Below are 20,317 nucleotides of genomic sequence, written 5' to 3'. Positions count from 1 at the left end.
AGACAATTTATGATCTATTAATATTTATGATAGGTACTTACTGAAATTTAAAAGTTTTTTTTTTACTTCTGAAAACGGAGGGCTATTAATTTAAGAGAGAAAATATCTGACTAAAAACGAATAAGTATGGAAATATAGAAAGAAAAAAATCCACAGCAAAATCTAATTTGAAAGTCACTTGAAAGTGAGACACTTTATTATGTTTTAACTGACAATGTAGATTATAAAGTTCTCAGAACAGAAATCATACATAATTCTGGGTAATCTTCAGGGGAAATCATGGACATCAATACACAGATTATCAAGTAATCACAGCAATGAGCAAACTGCTCAAGCATGCTGGGGACACTGAATACTTGTATTCTAGTTTTTCTCTGTCAATCTAGATTCTTTCTGTTCCAGTAATGACCATCCAAATCCAATAAAATCCTTTTATTATTCTTATATTCTCCCTGCTTTGCTCCTCCTTCCCTTAACCTACATCTGCTCACCCACCTCTGCACCCCATTGATTTCTTCCATCACCCTCATTCTCCAAAATCTGCCTCACTGTCCCCCACTCCTGTTCTCTCCTCGGATCCCTGATCTGTTTCTCCCGCCCCCCCCACCCCGAAACCAATTTTTGCTCTCTCACCAAGATCTGCTCCAGCCTCCTCCGTCCCCCAACTCGATCTGTTCCTCCTCTCCTTCCGATCCACTCCTGCTTCCTAAACCCCTACCCCGACCTCTTCCTTCATCCTCCCGGCCCCCTATTTGCTCCTTCGCCTCCACTCCCCTGATCTGTTCCTCTCCCCAGCCACTCACCCATCTGGCCGGACTCCCGCGAGCTGCTGGGTGCTCACTGCTCCATCCCTCCTGCCTGCTCCTCCCCCGCTCGGCTCCCCGGCCCCTCTGCCCAGGCCTCTGCGGGCGTTCCCTTGGCCAGAGACTGGAGCCCTAGAGAGCAAAGGGTGCGGGCAGCAGCTTCACGTCGCCAGTGGGCATGTGCAGAGGCTGTGCGCATGCCCGCTGGGGCCCCGTTCGGAGTGCGAGCATGTGCAGAAGGGAAAGGGGCACGTTCTGAGGCAGGGCAGATTCTGCTGTTACACTGGCCAAGCCCCCTCCCACCCCCCGGGGCGGCTGCTACTGCTGGGGAGGCCCCGGCTCTCAGGCTCCGGGCGGCTGCGGGATCTCGGCCTAGGGGAGACCGGGTGACGTGACGCCAGCCCCTGACACACGAACAAGGTAGGCGAGAAGGGGTGTTGCTGCCGCCTTCTCCCCGTGTGCGCCAGGGGGCCGGACCCTGCCACCTCCGCTCCGCTCTTCTGGCGACAGCGACCTGGCAGCAGCGACTCGGGGGTGAGTCCGGCCTGGGTGCGGGCGGGCGAGTCCTTCTCCCCCGCTCTGCGTGGCGGGCCGGAGCGAGCTGACGGCGGGCGGGATGGAGGGGCCGGTTCAGGTGGCCGATTGGTGTCTGGCTGAGCCCAGCCGGTTCCCGGCGCGGTCTCTCTGTGGCCCTCTCCAGCGGGGCTGGGCTGTTACCTCGCCCTGTCCGGGGGGAGTGCCGGGGGAAGGCTGGGATGTGCTTCGCCCCGCCGCTGTTTATCCCGAGACTTCGGTAAACCCCCCGCTACGGGCGTGTGTCCTGGGCAGGAACAAGGACCTGCCCGGGCAGCGCCCCGGCTTCCTCCCCCAGCCGAAGTAATAGGAGATAATGGGGGGCGGGGGGCAGGTGCTGTAGGTATTTACCACCGCGGAAGGGCTGTCAGCCGGGGGCGGGGGGACTTGCTCCGCTCTCACTCACGCAGTTCGGTGCTGTGCAAATAAACAGGTTTGAGGGAGACGTCTCCGGAGAGCAGGGGCGATCTGCAAGGCAACAGCCTGCCCGCTCCGTGCTGGGGTTGACTGAGGCCATCGTGTTGCTTTGCAGCTGAGCGGACTGAAATGGAGCAGTTTGAATCGGTCCTTGGCGAATGAGCTGTCGGCGTTACACCAACACCATCCCCTCCCCCGCAGGAGCCTGCACTTTCAGTTTCATGTGTATTTACTCGCCCCTTCCCTGCTCGGCGTTGCGTGTAACTCCTCGGGGAAGCGTCACTCAGGCAGAGGGTTTGATAATCACATTTGCCTTTCTTCGTGGCTGTGAGTAGCTGTGGATTGTGTGTTACTAGTTCTGGGAGTCAGTTTTTAAACAGTGAGTGTGTGCGTGCTGGGCGGAGGAGTTGGTGGCTTGGAAGTGTTTTTCATCTCTGTTGAGAACAGCGGCGTGAATCAGCCTGCAGTCCACACACGAATGTTTTCCAGGGTAGGAGCGCAGTAACTGAGACCATCTAGTCTGTGTTTTTCCCTGTGACTTAATTCCTGTGCTGCTCTAGCTCTTTGATGTGCCTTACTTGGTTTTATGGTCGTGCTGTTCATGGGGATTCCCGTCCTGTCGTTTAGATGACCTACTAAACACAGAAATGTTAGGGAGTCATCACCAGAGGCTCAGATCCTGGAAGGGGGGGGGAGATTCCCAGCCAGGCATGATGGCAGTTCTCTTTAGCTGTCAGTATAAACATAGCCTCAGGAATCTTTGTGTGTTTAGTTTCCTACTTTCATGAAAATACCTATTCTATGTTTCTTCATGTTACTTGCAAGTCCAGAAGGAGAACTTCAGATTGATAAATATGACCATCTACACGTTTGTATAGTAACTTGAAAGAGTATTAGAAAAATATTATAGAAATGTTCTCCTGTTTACATAGGATGGGCCAAGTAAGATGGCAGCCTTAGCTTGCCCTATGATGGCTGGCTAGCTGGTAGCCATTACCCAAGTTTACTTTTAAAAAACATTTATTTTCTGTCACTGTCCGTTTCCTAATCCTTTTCTCTTATTGTAACATTAATTAAGTATTGTTGTTTTTAAACTATCATGGCTCATTTCTAAGATTGTCCATTTATGTTCTTTTTGAACTCTTGCTTATATATAACTGTATATATTAATATTTTGTAAAATATATTAAAATCTATCAATTTTGTATTTGTTTTTACTTAAGCCCCTTTAAAGTTTTTATTAACATAATTTAATTAATTCCTCATTTCCTAGTCCCTCCCTATGACTAGTCACTGCCATGTCCTCCACAAATACTATTTAACTATTTTACCCCTTTAACATAGAACAGCAGCAACAACAACTTTTTAAAGTAGTCTAAAGATCCTCATTTTTGTGGAATACTACTTGTTTCCAGAGGATATACTGTATTATGTCCTTGTTGTGCCATCTAACAGTGAACTTTTTAAATGTATGCTGAGTGTTATTCAGAATTTAAATTTAGTATTCCCACTATCGGTGCTACAGTAAATTTGGATCATAACATCAGACCTACAGTTATTAGGTATTTCTTGATGCACACATAGTCTCAAAGTCCTATGTTGATATGATAATTCGTCAAGACAAAGGGCATGAAAGCAGGATTCAGACACAAATGTAGATATTCTGGTATATGAAAATCTGAAATGCAGAAAACACTTGATTATTAGTATTCTAATAATATTATTAGTATTATTTCAAAGCTGTTTCTTTTGCTCTAAGCAGTATAGGCCTAAATGCTATGATATGGCCATTTTGTACCACACTGCGGATGCCAAAACAACTCTAAGATCAGTATAAAAGAATATTGCTGAAGTGGGGGGTCAGAGAAAGTTTTAGTCAATGCATGGAAAAACTCTCATATGAAAAGAAATTGAAAAGATTGGGATTATTTACCTTAGAGAGGAGATATGAGGGACATGATAAAAACATACAATATAATGAATAGGGTAGAAAAGGTAGAGTGAATCAAAGCTTTAGATCTATCTAAGAAAGTAAGAACTAGGGGACATTCAATGAAATTGCCAAGTGGCAAACTCAAAACAGTTAAAAGGAAATAACTTCACACAATACACAACCTGTGGAACTTGCTGCCCCACAACATAATGGAGGTCAAGAGTTTAGCAGGTTTTGGAAAGAGATTAGTCATTGGTATGGATAACAAAAATATCCAGCGATAATGGTAAATACTGACCAAAAAAAAAAAGTTTTACAGGGGATAGAAACCCTCATGGCTCAGAGCTTGAGATGACCTCTAACTACTGAGATTTTGGAGGAAACTCTGCCTACACTGCAGGGTTTCCTTCATCTTTCTCTGAAGGTGCTAGTACTTGCCGCTGTCAGTGACAGGTTACTAGATGAGACAGATTGGTAGTCTGATCCAGTATGGCAGTTCCTATGTAACTGGCCACAGAAAGATTACCCCAATGCAGGGGGATCCATTGGTAGTATAGAGCTTCTGGTGTGGGGAATGTGGCCAGGATTTTTTGCCTTGGTGATTCTTAGTGCTTCTATTAGCAAGTTGGAACTGGCAACTGGTATAATTTGGCAACTCGTTGGGCTGTTCTGAATTCACTGAGGGACCGACCCAGCGGACAGATGGCCTTGGACCAGGGACTGCAAAAACCACCATTGCATCCCCTACTTAAGCAGTAGTGGTGGGTGTTCAGCAACTGTAACTGAAGATCTGTGCCTGAATCTAAAGCCTTGTCTACACTGCCACTTTACACTGCTGAAACTTTCTTGCTCAGGGTGTGTGAAAAACACTCCTCTGAGTGATGCAAGTTTCAGCGCTGTAAAGTGGCAGTGTAGAGAGTGCACCAGCGCTGGGAGCCACTCCCCTTGTGGGGGTGGGTTTTTTTAGCTCTCTCCCAGCGCTGATGCTGCGACTACACAGCCACGTTAAAGGCAGCGCTTTAATGTTGGTAGTGAAGACATACCCTTAATCTTCTCTTTCTGGGTAATGACTCTGAGTTTCACAGCAAATGACAAGGAGTAACAATGATTCAAATTTTCATCTGCAAATGCCTTTTTTTTTTTTTTTTTTTTTTAAACCAGGGTTTGAATATCATCTGGGGAAAAATCTCACATAAGTACTTTAATTATAGCAGGTGTAGCAGAGAGTAATAGTGAAAATTTGCTGAGATACAGAAGCCACTATATTTGTTAAATTGGGCCCCTTTGCTGATGTGAAATCCTGTTACAGGTAAAGAGACTCTTCCAGGGGTCTGGATTAGTGGATTCCAGTGCAGGATTTGGGCCTGAATTTGTAACTACCGGTACTTCAGTTTCCTAGCTGACTGCCCCATCCTCTGTATTGCATCTGTGGAAGGCTTTGCTGCTGTTTTGAAAAGTAGTATAGTACATTTCTGCTGACTTCATCCATATGGGCACCTATCAAAATCCATCTCCCACACTCTGGGTATAAAAGAAGTTAATGTTTCAACTACCCTAAGTTCCTTCTCTCTCCTGCAGGAGCAGATATCTGAGCACAGCTCAGTATCCTTAAAGCTTCCCTTGTTTAATTTATTTGTTGCTGCTGCTGTTCCTTTTCTGCCCTTCTAAGCACTGCTTTTGTCTAGATTGTGTGGTTTGTTTTTGTTTTTAAACCCAACAACCCAGTTTTGAAGTACCTGTGTTATTCAGGGTCCATTCCTCTTAGTCTCCTTTTTTCTTCTGTTTTTCTGCTCTGTTGGGCTGATTAGGCCTTGTTAGTGGTCTGTTGCCAAGTAGAATCATGGCTACCAGGATAGACTGAAAGCCTTGGGCTTTATGTGACCCAGTGATGTTGGTCACTGATAATTCATTGCCTTCAGTGACTGGGAGAAGACTAGTGTTTAGACTTGCTAAATTTCTCATCTTCTCCAACAGTAGTCAAAAGATTATTAGGGCTGTCTCAAATTCCTGTGGATAGATGCTCGGATACTATAGTGATGTGGATCATAAATATATCTAGATAGGCCTAGTTGACTGAGTCTGGTACTTAGCATCTGACACCATCTGTGACAAGTAGCCTTAGTCTCGGAAGACTCATCTCCTTGCCAGAAGTGTTTTTTGGACCACCAAAAGTAACAAAGATCACAGTCTCGTCTTTGTCTATGAGGAGTGTAAAGGTCAGTGCCAGCAGCTCCTTGATGATGAGTCCAGCTAAATGGGCTTGCAACTCCAACTCAGTTTCTTGGTATCTAGACTCAGCATTTCATGGCAAGAGGGAGACGCTGAAGAGGTAGAGTGCGACAGGCAGGGCCATCCCTATGGGGGTGTGGGGCCTGGGGCAGAAATGATGGAATAGTCTCTTCTGGGACCGACCGCGTCAGCCAATCGCACCGGCCGGCGGGGCCCCCCAAAGCGCGAGGCCTGGAGTAGTCGCCCCGATTCACCCTACCCAAGGGATGGCTCTGGTAACAGGTGTTTCTCCCATGCCCATTCCTACTTTCCGGTCACAGAAGGCATGGTACCAAGTCATTCTCCTAGCTGCTTTCTGTTACCAAGGAGGTGTGATGCCTCATTGTTGCTCCCTCAATGTTAGTATTCTTGATGCCAAGGGCTCTGGGAGCTTCAGTGTTGCTGATATTCTGTAAACCAGGAAGATCGGGGAGCTGAAGCCGGTTGTGCCTTTGTTGATATTAGTTACAGTGGTTTTGTCATCTTCCTCCTCCATAGACTCTAGCATGGATTTTCCCCTTTTTACTTCACTTTAGGCTTTGGCGCACACACCTGAGTAATTAGGCGTTGCCTTATCTTTCTGGCTGCACTGTGTCTGAATTCAACACAATTTTTATCCTGGACCAGCATTTACCCTGTCTGAACTGTATCTCTAGAGGTTCTTTGGACTCTTATAAACCTTCTGCACCACCTTTTTCTTATGGAGCCATGAGCCTTTGGCCTTGTTTGGCTTTTGTGACCTTCTCAGTCTTCGGGAGTGAGAGCCAGGAGGCTGATCTCTAAAGAGGAATAGGCAGAATTCTCCTCTACTTAGATGCCTCTCCTTTAAAGCAGGGGTTCTCAGCCTTGGAGTTTTGAACAGGTGTTAGGGCATTGCAATCACCCTGCTTTCCCCATATTGTTAAATAGGAAGTGGAGTTCTGGCTAGATGAGGAGGGTCTTGGGGTGGTCTTGGGATTGAAAAGATTGAGAATCATTCTAAGAAAATGATCTAGCCTTTAATCGTATGCTCCCAATTTGGCATCTCCGTAGCTGTAGTCTCAGACTGAGTGGTTAGTAATAGAGGAGATGGAATGTGTGGGCTCTTTGTTGCCTCCTGTCTCAAAGAAGGCAAACCATTAATATAAAGTTCCTTAGAAAGTTTTGAGTACTTTTATCCACATCTGACTCTAGGGTCTTTAGTAGCAGCCATCTCCAATGATTTTGATTTGGAAGGAAAATAATGACTATTGGATCACCTTGATAGCTCTCCATCAAGAGCAGAAATTATAATCTAGGGGATGAGTTTTCAGAAATTAGTTTTGTTATATGTTCTGTAAATGGGGCAGGGCCTCAACTAGATCTGTAAACCAGCTAGGAAAATACCCAAATCATCTTTGTTTCAGGGATAGGCAGGATCCAGCATCTCTAATAGGTGCCTTTCTCCTAGGTGGAGGACAAAATTTGCTCTGCACAGTCCCTCTGACCCTTATTGTTCAGAAAGCCAAACAGGACAGAGTCTTCTGCTGTTAATATCCCTGTCCTGGGCTTGACAGTCTGAGTTCTCTAACTTTGTGGAACTCATATTGGAGCCTTAAGTCCTGCTTCCCAGTCTACCAGATCTTTTATCTCAGGGTTGGAATGAGATTCTGTTCTTGGAGCCATAGTCGCAGGCTGACAATTTAGTTTCTGAATTGGTGGGGTCACTAGATTGAGTGTTCTGTTGAGGTCCAAAAATTCTATTGAAAAGCAAGAAGTGTTCTACAAGAAAATGTGTCTTAAGGAAATGGAAAAAATCTTCATCAGGCCAGCTCAGAAATGGATAGATATGCAACAGTCCTGTAGTCTCTTAATTTTGGTCTCTCTACTTGATTTAAAACAGTCAGATCTGTCTATCAACCTGACTGTTCATTCACTATTCTCCCTACTGTCTCTCTGAAGATGGCATTCATCATACCTATAAATTAACCCAGGAAAGGGCTAGTGAGATCCAGGGCCTGATGAGTGATTTCTTTGTACACTGTGTTCAACAAGAATAAGGTGGTCCTGTGTCTTCCCCCTGAATTTCTCATTGAGATGGAAACCGGAGACTATCACACTCAGGCCATTGCCATTTCTCCTCCTCTTCTCTCACCTTATTGACAGCCAGGTGAGGTGCATCTTAAGAAGGGCCCTAGTTATTTAATTAGGACCAAACCAATCTAGAAGTCCCCCAGACTACTTATGTCATAGAAGGAAAAGAGTGGGGTCAGTATCTCAATTTACGTTGTCCAAATGTGTATTCTTGATTGCTAGAACTTGGCAGCTGTTCAGTCACCTGTGGGGGATTACAGTACCGTCAGCACTGGGGTTTTGGTCCATGACTGGGATTTCTAGGCACTAAATTAATACAAATAACTAGATTTATGGCATGTCTTCATGATGCATGTGTCATTTGAAATATGCAAAGTTTCTACTTGGCGCTCTATATATACACACCTCTACCTGGATATAACGCTGTCCTCGGGAGCCAAAAAATCTTACTGCGTTATAGGTGAAATCGCGTTATATTGAACTTGCTTTGATCCACCGGAGTGCGCAGCCCCGCCCCCCTGGAGCACTGCTTTACTGTGTTATATCCGAATTCGTGTTATATCGGGTGGCGTTATATCGAGGTAGAGGTGTACCTTTACATGGCATTGCTTCCTCAATTTGGCTTTTTGATCTGATGCCCAGATCAATCAATTTCAAACTCAGACCCCTCCTTGAGGGTCGCTATTGCTTGTTAATCTCCCAAGTGTGGATCCATACAGGAAATTCTAGAAAAGTTAAAAATGGTTGTTTACCTAGTAAATGTAGCTCTCCTAGAGGACTGCGTTAATGGATCCACTCTTCATCCACTTTGGCCACTTTTTCAAAATGTTCAGTTAAGGATTTCTGAATAGTGAAGGAGCTGAAAGACAGGTGGGGATATGGCACTTTTTATATTCACAGAACCTGGGTGGTGAAGAGATGTGCATGGCCCTAGTGGAGACTGCTTGTGTGTTGGAGGCTCACCTCTTCTTCACAAAAGGAAAGACTGACTATCCAGGGAACCAGTGAAACTGACTATGCACAATGTGCTGTCAAATATACAAATCAAGCATTGAAATTTTTTTAAAATTACAGTAATAGTGGGTATTGTTATTACAGTACGTGAAACATGTTTAGGCATGTTTTTTTTCTTCAAGTTCACTGTCCATTTAAGGAAAAATACTCTTTTTTTGTAAACAACTGAAATATTGTTGTTATCTTGTGTTGGAGTATTTCTCTATGCTGTAATTATTTTGCCATATTTTTGTTGCCATAATAATTACATAAATTACTGAAGAATATGAAGAATTCTTATTCCAGAAAGAATTTTCTATTATTTAGTTTTCAGTTAAGATTAATTGCTCAGAACACTGACATCAGAATAAGTTCTCAATTTTTTTTTATCCAAGTGTGGTGAAGTATTTACACTCTGCTCCATGAAAATGGAGCGAAATCATTAGCACAGTCTTGCTTAGTTTACTGATATGATTAGGGTCCCATCCCAATGGGGTTGAGGATCTATCAGCAGCTCATACCAGGGTGTCCAGCACCTTACAGGCTCTGGCCTATATTGTAGTTCTGTCTGTTGTCTTTGCAGAACTAACTTTGTTGTGTGACTCTATCGGGTTTTTGTATGGATGGCATTATACTGAAAATGGAATAAAGTCTAAGACCTTAGGCCAGATTTTGATCTCCCCTACAGGGCATTGACTTTAATGGAGTTACTTACAAGATAATTGAGCTCAGAACAAGCCCATGCCACGCATCTCAAGTTCCTAAGAATTTGTGCTTTCTGCACTATTACTAGCAGTAGAGACCGGATTTGAATTTTTGTGTTTGAGTTCAAAGCGGTAGAAAAGAAGATACGTTAATCTAAATAAACAGCAAAAGCTTGCATCTTGAAGCAATAAACCACCCTTCATAAACACTGTGTTTGCATACAGATTATTTCTTCTTTGGGAAGACTGGATATGAACAATAGTAACATTTATAAGAATATTTTAAGATGGCAGTTCTTCAGAAACAAATTTCTAATCTCAATTTTGATTAAAGAAATTTACAAAAATGGAGGTTATACATTCTCATACCTGTATGAATTTGATATTATTGACTGTATAACTGAGATATGAAACTTCCTTTGTTACACTGCTCTACAGCCAAAATGCTTCTGAAATAAATGTAGTCAAACTTTACTAATTCTGGGTCACTGAGAATGAAAATGATGCTTAAAATTGTTGATTGGCTCTAGTTTTCAAGATATGCTATTGGGTCAGTATATACGACCCTTGATTTGGGAATGGCGGAGGATAAGTGAGTTATAAAGGGAAGGGATCTCAATTTAAACCAGAAATGACTAAAATACATCTTTGACTGGATCTATGAATAAATCTATGACTGGGTTTGGACAGTACTTGCTTTTTAGGCAAAACAATGAAGGATGCAATCTGAAGCTGGTATTGCGTCATACATGATATGAATTGCATCATGTTATTCCTAGAAGTCATGGATGATGCAATCCTAACGAAGCTTACATCACTCTGCTGAACAAATTGCCCTATATCAGCTCTAGAAATCATACAGTGTCGTGCTCTCTTATTTGTCAGTGTTTGATTTTGCAAAGGGACACATTTCTGTTTAGCCAAAGTGAGCAGAGATGCCTCGTACTTGTGTGAACGGTGCAGATAACTTCTGCTATGTTTGTGGTGAAGTGACTTTTGCATCACAAAAGCGCAGTATAACCACTATGGTTAAGAAAGCCTATCACCTTTATTTTGGCTGCAAAATTGGAGCTCAGGACAAGAGGTGGGCCCCACACATATGCTGCAACACTTGTGCAACAAATCTTCGCCAGTGGTTGAACAGGAAAAGGAAATCTATGCCTTTTGCAGTGCCAATGATTTGGAGAGAGCCAACAGATCATACCAGCAATTGTTACTTCTGCATGGTGCCTCCAGTTGGGAAAGGTGTGTCAAAGAAGAAAAAGTGGACTGTGCATTATCCAAACATTCCATCAGCTATACGCCCAGTACCCCACGGAGAAGGACTGCCGGTTCCTGATGCACCAGTATCATTCTCACTTGAGTCAGATGAGGAAGAGGATGAAACTTCTGGTCCTGAACCATCAATGTCACAGGACCCACATTTTCTCCCATCCTCCTCCTCTGAACCACACCTCATAACACAAGGTGAACTGAATGACCTTGTCAGGGATTTGGAACTACCCAAGAGTAAAGCAGAGCTGTTGGGCTCCAGACTACAGCAGTGGAATCTCCTGGCAGGTGATGTTAGGGTTTCCATGTTCCGTGACCGTCAAAAGGATCTTGTCCCATTCTTCTTCATGGAAGGTGATCTTGTAGCCTGCAACAAGATCGATGGTGTGATGGCAGTCCTCAACATTGTTCACGATCCAGATGAGTGGAGACTGTTCATTGATTCATCGAAGACGAGTCTTAAAGCTGTTTTACTGCATAATGGCAATGTTTTGCCATCAGTTCCAGTTGGTCGTGCAGTCCATATGAAGGAAACCTATGACAACATGAAACAACTTTTGAGGTGCATAAACTATGACCAACATCAGTGGCAGCTTTGTGGTGATTTGAAGGTTATTGCTCTCTTGCTTGGTCTGCAGACTGGATACACAAAGTACTGCTGTTTTCTCTGCAAATGGGATAGTCGTGCAAGAGATTCCCACTACCTCAAGAAAGATTGGCCACTCCGACAGTCATTGGAGCCTGGGAGGAAAAGTGTTCAGCATCCACCACTTGTTGAATCAAGGAAGATTTTGTTACCACCCTTACACATCAAGCTGGGTCTGATGAAGAACTTTGTCAAGGCCATTGACAAAACACAAGCAGCTTTCAAGTACCTCCTTGGAAAATTTCCAAGGTTAAGTGAAGCTAAGATAAAGGAAGGTGTCTTTGTTGGTCCTCAGATTCGTGAACTTCTTGGAGATGATGCATTTGACCATGCACTGCGTGGCAAGGAAAAGACGGCATGGAAAGCCTTCCAGTTAGTAAATTTTCTCGGAAACAACAAGGCAGACAACTACAGGTTGTTGGTGGAAAACCTCCTCAAGGCATACAAAAGCCTTGGTTGCAACATGTCACTAAAGATACATTTTTTTTGCACTCTCATCTAGATTTTTTTCCCACCGGACTGCGGAGCAGTGAGCGACGAGCACGGCGAGCGATTTCATCAGGACATTGCAACAATGGAGAAACGCTATCAGGGCAAATGGAGCCCATCAATGCTTGCAGACTATTGCTGGACAGTGACAAGAGATGCTCCATTTAATGAATACAAGAGACAAGCCAAGAAGCGCCGAGTAGACACTGAATAGGACTAAACTATGTACATAATAGTTTTTTGCCTTTTGTTTCATAATAAATTTGATTTAGAGAACCCTTTGGCTGATTTTTAAAGTGTTACATAAACAGGACAGGTGAAATATTATCATGTAAAGCAACCATAAACACATGAAAAGACCTAGGTTTACAATTTATGATTAAAACTCTACTATCTACACAATATACATAGACATAAAATGTAAAAACTTAAATATCTTAGAAACAGTAGCCAATCAGTTGTATAAATTGTCATATTTGAATTCAGCACATCAAAATACATAATAAATAGCACATTTTATCTCTGAAGCGGACGACTTCTCAAAAATCGTAGATCAGTGTTATAGGACTGATTAAGAACAAATTCTAAAGTAGAAATGTTTCCTCTTATAGCAGATGGGGCACAGAAAAAAAAAAATAGAGCTGGTCACTGAATAGTCTAGTCTCCTGTGAGCTCTAATACTTTGGTCTCATTTCAGTTGTTTGGTTTAATGTTCAGGTGGTGTTGGTGGCCTGTGATATACAGGAGATCAGATAATCTGGTGGTCCCTTCTGGCCTTAAACTTTGACTTCCCATCTACAATATTCCTAGAAACATATGTTAAGGCTAATGCATTAATTTATGTTTAGGAGTAATTTAGTATTTAACTGTATTAAAGTCAAACAATGTTGTTAGTAGAAGTTAAGTATATATCTTCTTTCATACTTTATTAGGTGTTGAGTACTATACACCTGTTTGAGCACTGCATTTGTGTAGATTAGATTTTTTTCACAGGTAGGGACTAGTCTTTGATAAATATCAGTGAGAAATACATAGTTGTATATAGATAATTAAAAAAAAAAAAAAAAAAAAGCCCAGAATCAAAAAACCTGCCCTGATAAAGTTTGCAAAATTGGAAACATTTTTTTTAAAAATTGAGATAACTGTCTTCCTGTTGAGTATCTCAAATAACTATCTGGACTCTAATTTGTTATATATTTGCCTCTCCCCCATATCAGTACTTGGTGAATATTAATGGGGCAAACCAGTGCTCCACTTATGTAGACCCACTCACTGGTGTCTTTACTTCTGTTGTCATCTAGACCCTCTCTGAGCCTAGTTAGGTGACAGTTCTAAAAATTCTGGTCAGTTGAGACTAGTGCTTCTGCTGTTGCTAGGGCTCTCTGCAGATGCATTGGCTCTAGGGCAGGGGTTCTCAAGCTGGGAGTCGGGACCCCTCAGGGGATTGCGAGGTTATTACATGGGGGGGTCACGAGCTCTCAGCCTCCACCCTAAACCCCGCTTTGCCTCCAGCATTTATAATGGTGCTAAATATATAAAAAAGTGTTTTTAATTTATAAGGGGGGGTCGCACTACGTGAAAGGGGTCAACAGTACAAAAGTTTTAAGAATCACTGATCTAGAGCAACAACAGTAGAGTGAGCAAATCCTCCACGTAGACATAACCTTAAATACTCAAAAATTGATGCAATCCATTTCAAATGACCTCTGAATCCTATTTTTAATCTATTCACTTCTTCAGAGGCACTTAAAAAAAATTCTCATCCTCCATTTGAGATGTAATTGCACCTGAATACAATGTTCCTTATCTATCTTTAATTCCCATAATTGCTCACTACTAATCTTTAAAAATGTTGTATGGAAATTAATAAATGGAGGGAGTTGGTAATTCCGTATTTTTAATGCTGTCAGATGTGTCTTCTGTGAGAGATTAAATGCTTGGTGACTTGGTAAGATCCATTTTCCTAACCAGGCAGTCTGTGTTCTTCCCATGTCAGAGAATTTTGTTTATGTATTTAGTAAGGGTTTGATTATTGATATCATAATAATTTAAGGGAAACACACACACTAGACCTAGCTCTATGGAGTGATAGGGCTTCTTTGTATCACTTGGGTAATACAAAGCAGCACTAAATCCAGTGGCTCTACCCACTGGAGGATTCCAGCTGCATAAGAGAATTCTCAGGTGGAATAGAGTCACTTGGGATGATGTTCCAAGAAGGAGGAGTGCTGGGCAGGGACGGGCTCCACCTAACGAAGAGAGGGAAGAGCATCTTCGCCAGCAGGCTGGCTAACCAGCCACCACCAGGCTGGTGAGGAGGGCTTTAAACTAGGTTCACCGGGGGAAGGAGACCAAAGCCCTGAGGTAAGTGGGGAAATCGGATCCTGGGAGGAAGCACAAGCAGGAGAGCGCAAGAGGGGAGGACTCCTGTCTCATACTGAGAAAGAGGGACGATCAGTGAGTTATCTTAAGTGCCTATACACAAATGCAAGAAGCCTGGGAAACAAGCAGGGAGAACTGGAAGTCCTGGCACAGTCAGGGAACTATGATGCGATTGGAATAACAGAGACTTGGTGGGATAACTCACATGACTGGAGTACTATCATGGATGGATATAAACTGTTCAGGAAGGACAGGCAGGGCAGAAAAGGTGGGGGAGTTGCGTTGTATGTAAGAGAGGAGTATGACTGCTCAGAGCTCCGGTATGAAACTGCAGAAAAACCTGAGTGTCTCTGGATAAAGTTGAGAAGTGTGAGCAACAAGGGTGATGTCGTGGTCGGAGTCTGCTATAGACCACCAGACCAGGGGGATGAGGTGGACGAGGCTTTCTTCTGGCAACTAGCAGATCGCAGGCCCTGGTTGCTAGATCGCAGGCCCTGGTTCTCATGGGAGACTTTAATCACCCTGATATCTGCTGGGAGAGCAATACAGCGGTGCACAGACAATCCAGGAAGTTTTTGGAAAGTGTAGGGGACAATTTCCTGGTGCAAGTGCTGGAGGAACCAACTAGGGGCAGAGCTTTTCTTGACCTGCTGCTCACAAACAGGGAAGAATTAGTAGGGGAAGCAAAAGTGGATGGGAACCTGGGAGGCAGTGACCATGAGATGGTCGAGTTCAGGATCCTGACACAAGGAAGAAAGGAGAGCAGCAGAATACGGACCCTGGACTTCAGAAAAGCAGACTTTGACTCCCTCAGGGAACAGATGGGCAGGATCCCCTGGAAGAATAACATGAAGGGCAAAGGGGTCCAGGAGAGCTGGCTGTATTTTAAAGAATCCTTATTGCGGTTGCAGGAACAAACCATCCCGATGTGTAGAAAGAATAGTAAATATGGCAGGCGACCAGCTTGGCTAAACAGTGAAATCCTTGCTGATCTTAAACGCAAAAAAGAAGCTTACAAGAAGTGGAAGATTGGACAAATGACCAGGGAGGAGTATAAAAATATTGCTCAGGCATGCAGGAGTGAAATCAGGAAGGCCAAATCACACTTGGAGTTGCAGCTAGCAAGAGATGTTAAGAGTAACAAGAAGGGTTTCTTCAGGCATGTTAGCAACAAGAAGAAAGTCAAGGAAAGTGTGGGCCCCTTACTGAATGAGGGAGGCAACCTAGTGACCGAGGATGTGGAAAAAGCTAATGTACTCAATGATTTTTTTGCCTCTGTCTTCACAAACAAGGTCAGCTCCCAGACTGCTGCACTGGGCAGCACAATATGGGGAGAAGGTGACCAGCCCTCTGTGGAGAAAGAAGTGGTTCGGGACTATTTAGAAAAACTGGACGTGCACAAGTCCATGGGGCCGGATGCGCTGCATCCGAGGGTGCTAAAGGAGTTGGCGGATGAGATTGCAGAGCCATTAGCCATTATTTTTGAAAACTCATGGCGATCGGGGGAGGTCCCGGATGACTGGAAAAAGGCTAATGTAGTGCCCATCTTTTAAAAAGGGAAGAAGGAGGATCCGGGGAACTACAGGCCAGTCAGCCTCACCTCAGTCCCTGGAAAAATCATGGAGCAGGTCCTCAAGGAATCAATTATGAAACACTTAGAGGAGAGGAAAGTGATCGGGAACAGTCAGCATGGATTCACCAAGGGGAAGTCGTGCCTGACTAACCTAATTGCCTTCTATGATGAGATAACTGGCTCTGTGGATGAGGGGAAAGCAGTGGATGTGTTATTCCTTGACTTTAGCAAAGCTTTTGATACGGTCTCCCACAGTATTCTTGCTGCCAAGTTAAAGAAGTATGGGCTGGATGAATGGACTGTAAGGTGGATAGAAAGCTGGCTAGATCGTCAGGCTCAACGGGTAGTGATCAATGGCTCCATGTCTAGTTGGTAGCCAGTTTCAAGCGGAGTGCCCCAAGGGTCGGTCCTGGGGCCGGTTTTGTTTAATATCTTTATTAATGATCTGGAGGATGGTGTGGACTGCACTCTCAGCAAGTTTGCCGATGACACTAAACTAGGAGGCGTGGTAGATACACTAGAGGGTAGGGATCGGATACAGAGGGACCTAGACAAATTAGAGGATTGGGCCAAAAGAAACCTGATGAGGTTCAACAAGGACAAGTGCAGAGTCCTGCACTTAGGACGGAAGAATCCCATGCACAGCTACAGACTAGGGACCGAATGGCTAGGTAGCAGTTCTGCAGAAAAGGACCAAGGGGTCACAGTGGACGAGAAGCTGGATATGAGTCAACAGTGTGCTCTTGTTGCCAAGAAGGCTAACGGCATTTTGGGCTGTATAAGTAGGGGCATTGCCAGCAGATCGAGGGACGTGATCGTTCCCCTTTATTCGACATTGGTGAGGCCTCATCTGGAGTACTGTGTCCAGTTTTGGGCCCCACACTACAAGAAGGATGTGGAAAAATTGGAAAGAGTCCAGTGGAGGGCAACAAAAATGATTAGGGGTCTGGAGCGCATGACTTATGAGGAGAGGCTGAGGGAACTGGGATTGTTTAGTCTCCAGAAGAGAAGAATGAGGGGGGATTTGATAGCAGCCTTCAACTACCTGAAGGGGGGTTCCAAAGAGGATGGAACTCGGCTGTTCTCAATGGTGGCAGATGACAGAACAAGGAGCAATGGTCTCAAGTTGCAGTGGGGGAGGTCTAGGTTGGATATTAGGAAACACTATTTCACTAGGAGGGTGGTGAAGCACTGGAATGCGTTACCTAGGGAGGTGGTGGAGTCTCCTTCCTTGGAGGTTTTTAAGGCCCGGCTTTAAGGTTAGCCAAACCAGAGGATTTGGATCACAGTATTTACTGAGGTCACAAATCATCTCTTAAAACTTTCCAGAGCAGTAGGATATATTTGGTTCCTTCCCAAAATCATGCAACAAAATCATAACATTTTCTACAAAATCAGTTCACCTTACAATGTCTTCCTTTGTATTGGGAAACAGTAAAGAAAAAAATATAGAAAAATCATATTAAATATTTGTTCTAACTGTTACATGTCCAGTAAATTAACTTTCTAAAACTATATTTGATTGGATGCATGCAAGTAGCTCCAAAAAAATTGAACCTCTGGTTTTCAAGGACTCCGGAGAGAATGTTTCCATTGTGCTAAGGACAGAAAATCAGTAGATAGTGACAGTGAAGGTAAATGTAAAACTATTGATGTCAATTGCAGGGAACTAAAAGTTAAACTTTATTCCCTCAGCATTAAAAGCTGGTATGGAAATACTGTTTTTTGATGGTAAATGACTACTTGTTCAGAGTGTTGAAGAACTATCAAGGTCAGTGCATTGTGTCTGAAGTAGAGTGCTCCCTGGTGCCCTCTTGATGAAGACAGTAGTAACAATTTAAAGGCACTGAATGTAAATTTAAACAATGCAAAACTGAGAATTTACAAAACTTGTATTTTCCTTTTTTTATACCTTTCTCTCAAATTGTTTTGTTTTTCAGCATCTCTGATTAGCAGTACAAAAAACCTGGTGTTCTGGATACATACTACTTGGATACAGAATTTAAGCCTCTGGTACCTTAGGTTTTCAGCATTACTGTCTTTGGGATCACTAACAACTTTCAAAGCTCCTTCAGGGAATGCACCATGACATCAGCAGTGGTTGACAGTGGAGGTTCTGGCCTGGAGTTTGACAACAGTGGAGTAGAAAATCAGGAGGTTAGAAATCTGTATAGAACTTATTTGCCTACAAACTTCATATCACTGTGTATGTAAAAAACAAGCATTACTATAAACTTGCTTTGTAAAATAGGTTAGAAGTTGCTGAAGAGAGCAGGATATTAGTCAATTTTAAAATTATCCTTTATTTGATATCCTCTTATCGCAGAGAAGAAATGGAGAGTTGTACTGTCTGCCATACTGCAGAATTGTATATAAAATGCATTTTTAAAAGTTTAAACAAGGGTTTTGGGTTCCTATTTGATGTCTCTAGATATTTGTATAATATAAAGAGAGCAGACCAGAGGCTTTTTAAATTAGCCAGCTCCAAAGACTTTTTAAATCATCATATTTTGTATTGTTAAGCAACGAGGTGTGTTACTGTCATATGGCTTGCAATACATTTGGGTATAATGTTCATAATTAATCAGATTTTCCACTCAGTTATACCTGTGCACCACCACTAAGAAGAATTTGGCTCATTAAGTATGTTTGCAGGTTCAGGATTTAAGTATGTAACACTTCTATATGTGCCTACCTCTAAACATCTGAGTAGTTCAGGTGACTTCATTGTGACCACTCAGATGCTTAAAGCTAAGCATGTGAATATGTGTTGGCAGGATAGGGGCCAAAGACATATGTGTGGTGTAACAGGTACACTACTAGAAAGGAAACATTATGTCTAAAACTGATTCATGTAAATTCTTTGGGTGTGGAGAGAAAGAATTACTTCTCAGATCTGAATTTTTTTACTGGAAAACATAACACTCTTTGCCAACATTCTCATGGAAAATAAATTTATTCTCACATTAGGAATATTTTAAAACTCTGCTGTTAGCTTGTTTTATATTTAAATCCTGATGATATGATTTGGTAGTATCTCTTATTTCATGATAGGTCCTTTATTTTTAATTTTGTTTTAAAAGTTTTACCTTAACTCCCACAAAAAAAAAACTTTTTACAAATATTTTGTATTGGTATTCCACAATATATATATAAAACAATAGAGAAGAAGGGGAAGGCATTAGTTTAGATTTGGTGGTTCAATATTTAAGGCTTTTTCTCTCCCTATAGGAAAATAAGCCAGTCTCTGAATACCCAGCAGTGATTGTGGAGCCAGTTCCTAGTGCGAGATTAGAGCAGGGTTATGCTGCTCAAGTCCTGGTTTATGATGATGAAACTTACCTGATGCAAGATGTAGCAGAGGAACAAGAAATTGAGACTGAAACTGTGGAAACAGGTAGACTTTTTTTTTTTTTTAAACGTTTATGAACTTTTCTTCCCCCCTCCTCCTATGAGTTCAGGGCTAGCACTCCCAGAAGAATGTGACTTTAAATTCACCCACAAGACGAGATCCTGACCTAGGGCCCTATGCAATTCCCATTAAAGTCAATGGGAGTCTTTCCATTAACTTAAGTGGGAATAAACTTAGGACCCTGATGTGTTAAAGTAGTTCAGTAAAAGCAAAGTTACTTATACCCAGATGCGCAAAGATATTTACTCACTAACTTCCAGTGAAATCAGTAGGTGTTAGGTACATAAATACCTTTTGAGAATCTGGGCCTTAGTTTCCTCAGGCAGCTGCTCCAAAGGGTATATCAGCCCATTAAGATGCATATAGGCCAATGATTGTAACTTGATGTTAATATTTACAATAACTAGCTTCCTCAAAATTTAATTCATGTAATTAAGTCAAGACATAGATTTGTCAAACTTGTATGTAAAGAAAATCTGTTCAGTATTGTTGTCATTTAACCTTTTCTGTTAGGCATATGTACACATCCAAGGTTAAGGTAAGCATAGGTACTTCTTCCAGAATACTGGTGTACAGGGCCTGGGAAACTTGCTGCAGTGGAAGAAGGGTAGACCGAAGATGGTAACCTGTAAGAGTAACTAGTGAGATGCAGTAAGCTGTAACCTTGGGAATGTTTTTGTGCAGGGGATAGGATTTGGGGCTTTGAGTGGAAAATAGCTGCTTGCAGGAGTTGGTGACCGGTACTGTGTACAAAACTGAATGATAAAGCAGGCATCTAAATGATAAACACAATACATTAA

The 20,317-nt window shown here is 42.8% G+C and overlaps 1 protein-coding gene across 2 annotated transcripts in view; it reads left to right on the top strand.

Annotated features, from left to right (window-relative positions):
* The first annotated feature begins 1,262 nt into the window (after positions 1-1,262).
* Positions 1,263-20,317, top strand: part of ELF2 (E74 like ETS transcription factor 2) — a 65,832-nt gene continuing 46,777 nt past the window's right edge. The window contains exons 1-3 of one of the 2 annotated variants that reach the window (XM_065404888.1): positions 1,263-1,337; positions 18,046-18,262; positions 19,337-19,502. In XM_065404888.1, the coding sequence (XP_065260960.1) occupies positions 18,191-18,262; positions 19,337-19,502 (238 nt within the window). In that variant the 5' untranslated portion in view covers positions 1,263-1,337; positions 18,046-18,190. Of the gene's footprint in view, positions 1,338-2,008; positions 2,121-18,045; positions 18,263-19,336; positions 19,503-20,317 lie in introns of those variants that run through there. The other variant, XM_065404887.1, reaches the window with a different exon arrangement.

This window comes from Emys orbicularis, chromosome 5, assembly GCF_028017835.1.
Source record: "Emys orbicularis isolate rEmyOrb1 chromosome 5, rEmyOrb1.hap1, whole genome shotgun sequence".
Classification (NCBI taxonomy): Eukaryota; Metazoa; Chordata; order Testudines; family Emydidae; genus Emys; species Emys orbicularis.
Note: the sequence above shows the minus strand (reverse complement) of the source record. Positions and strands in the feature narration are given on the sequence as shown.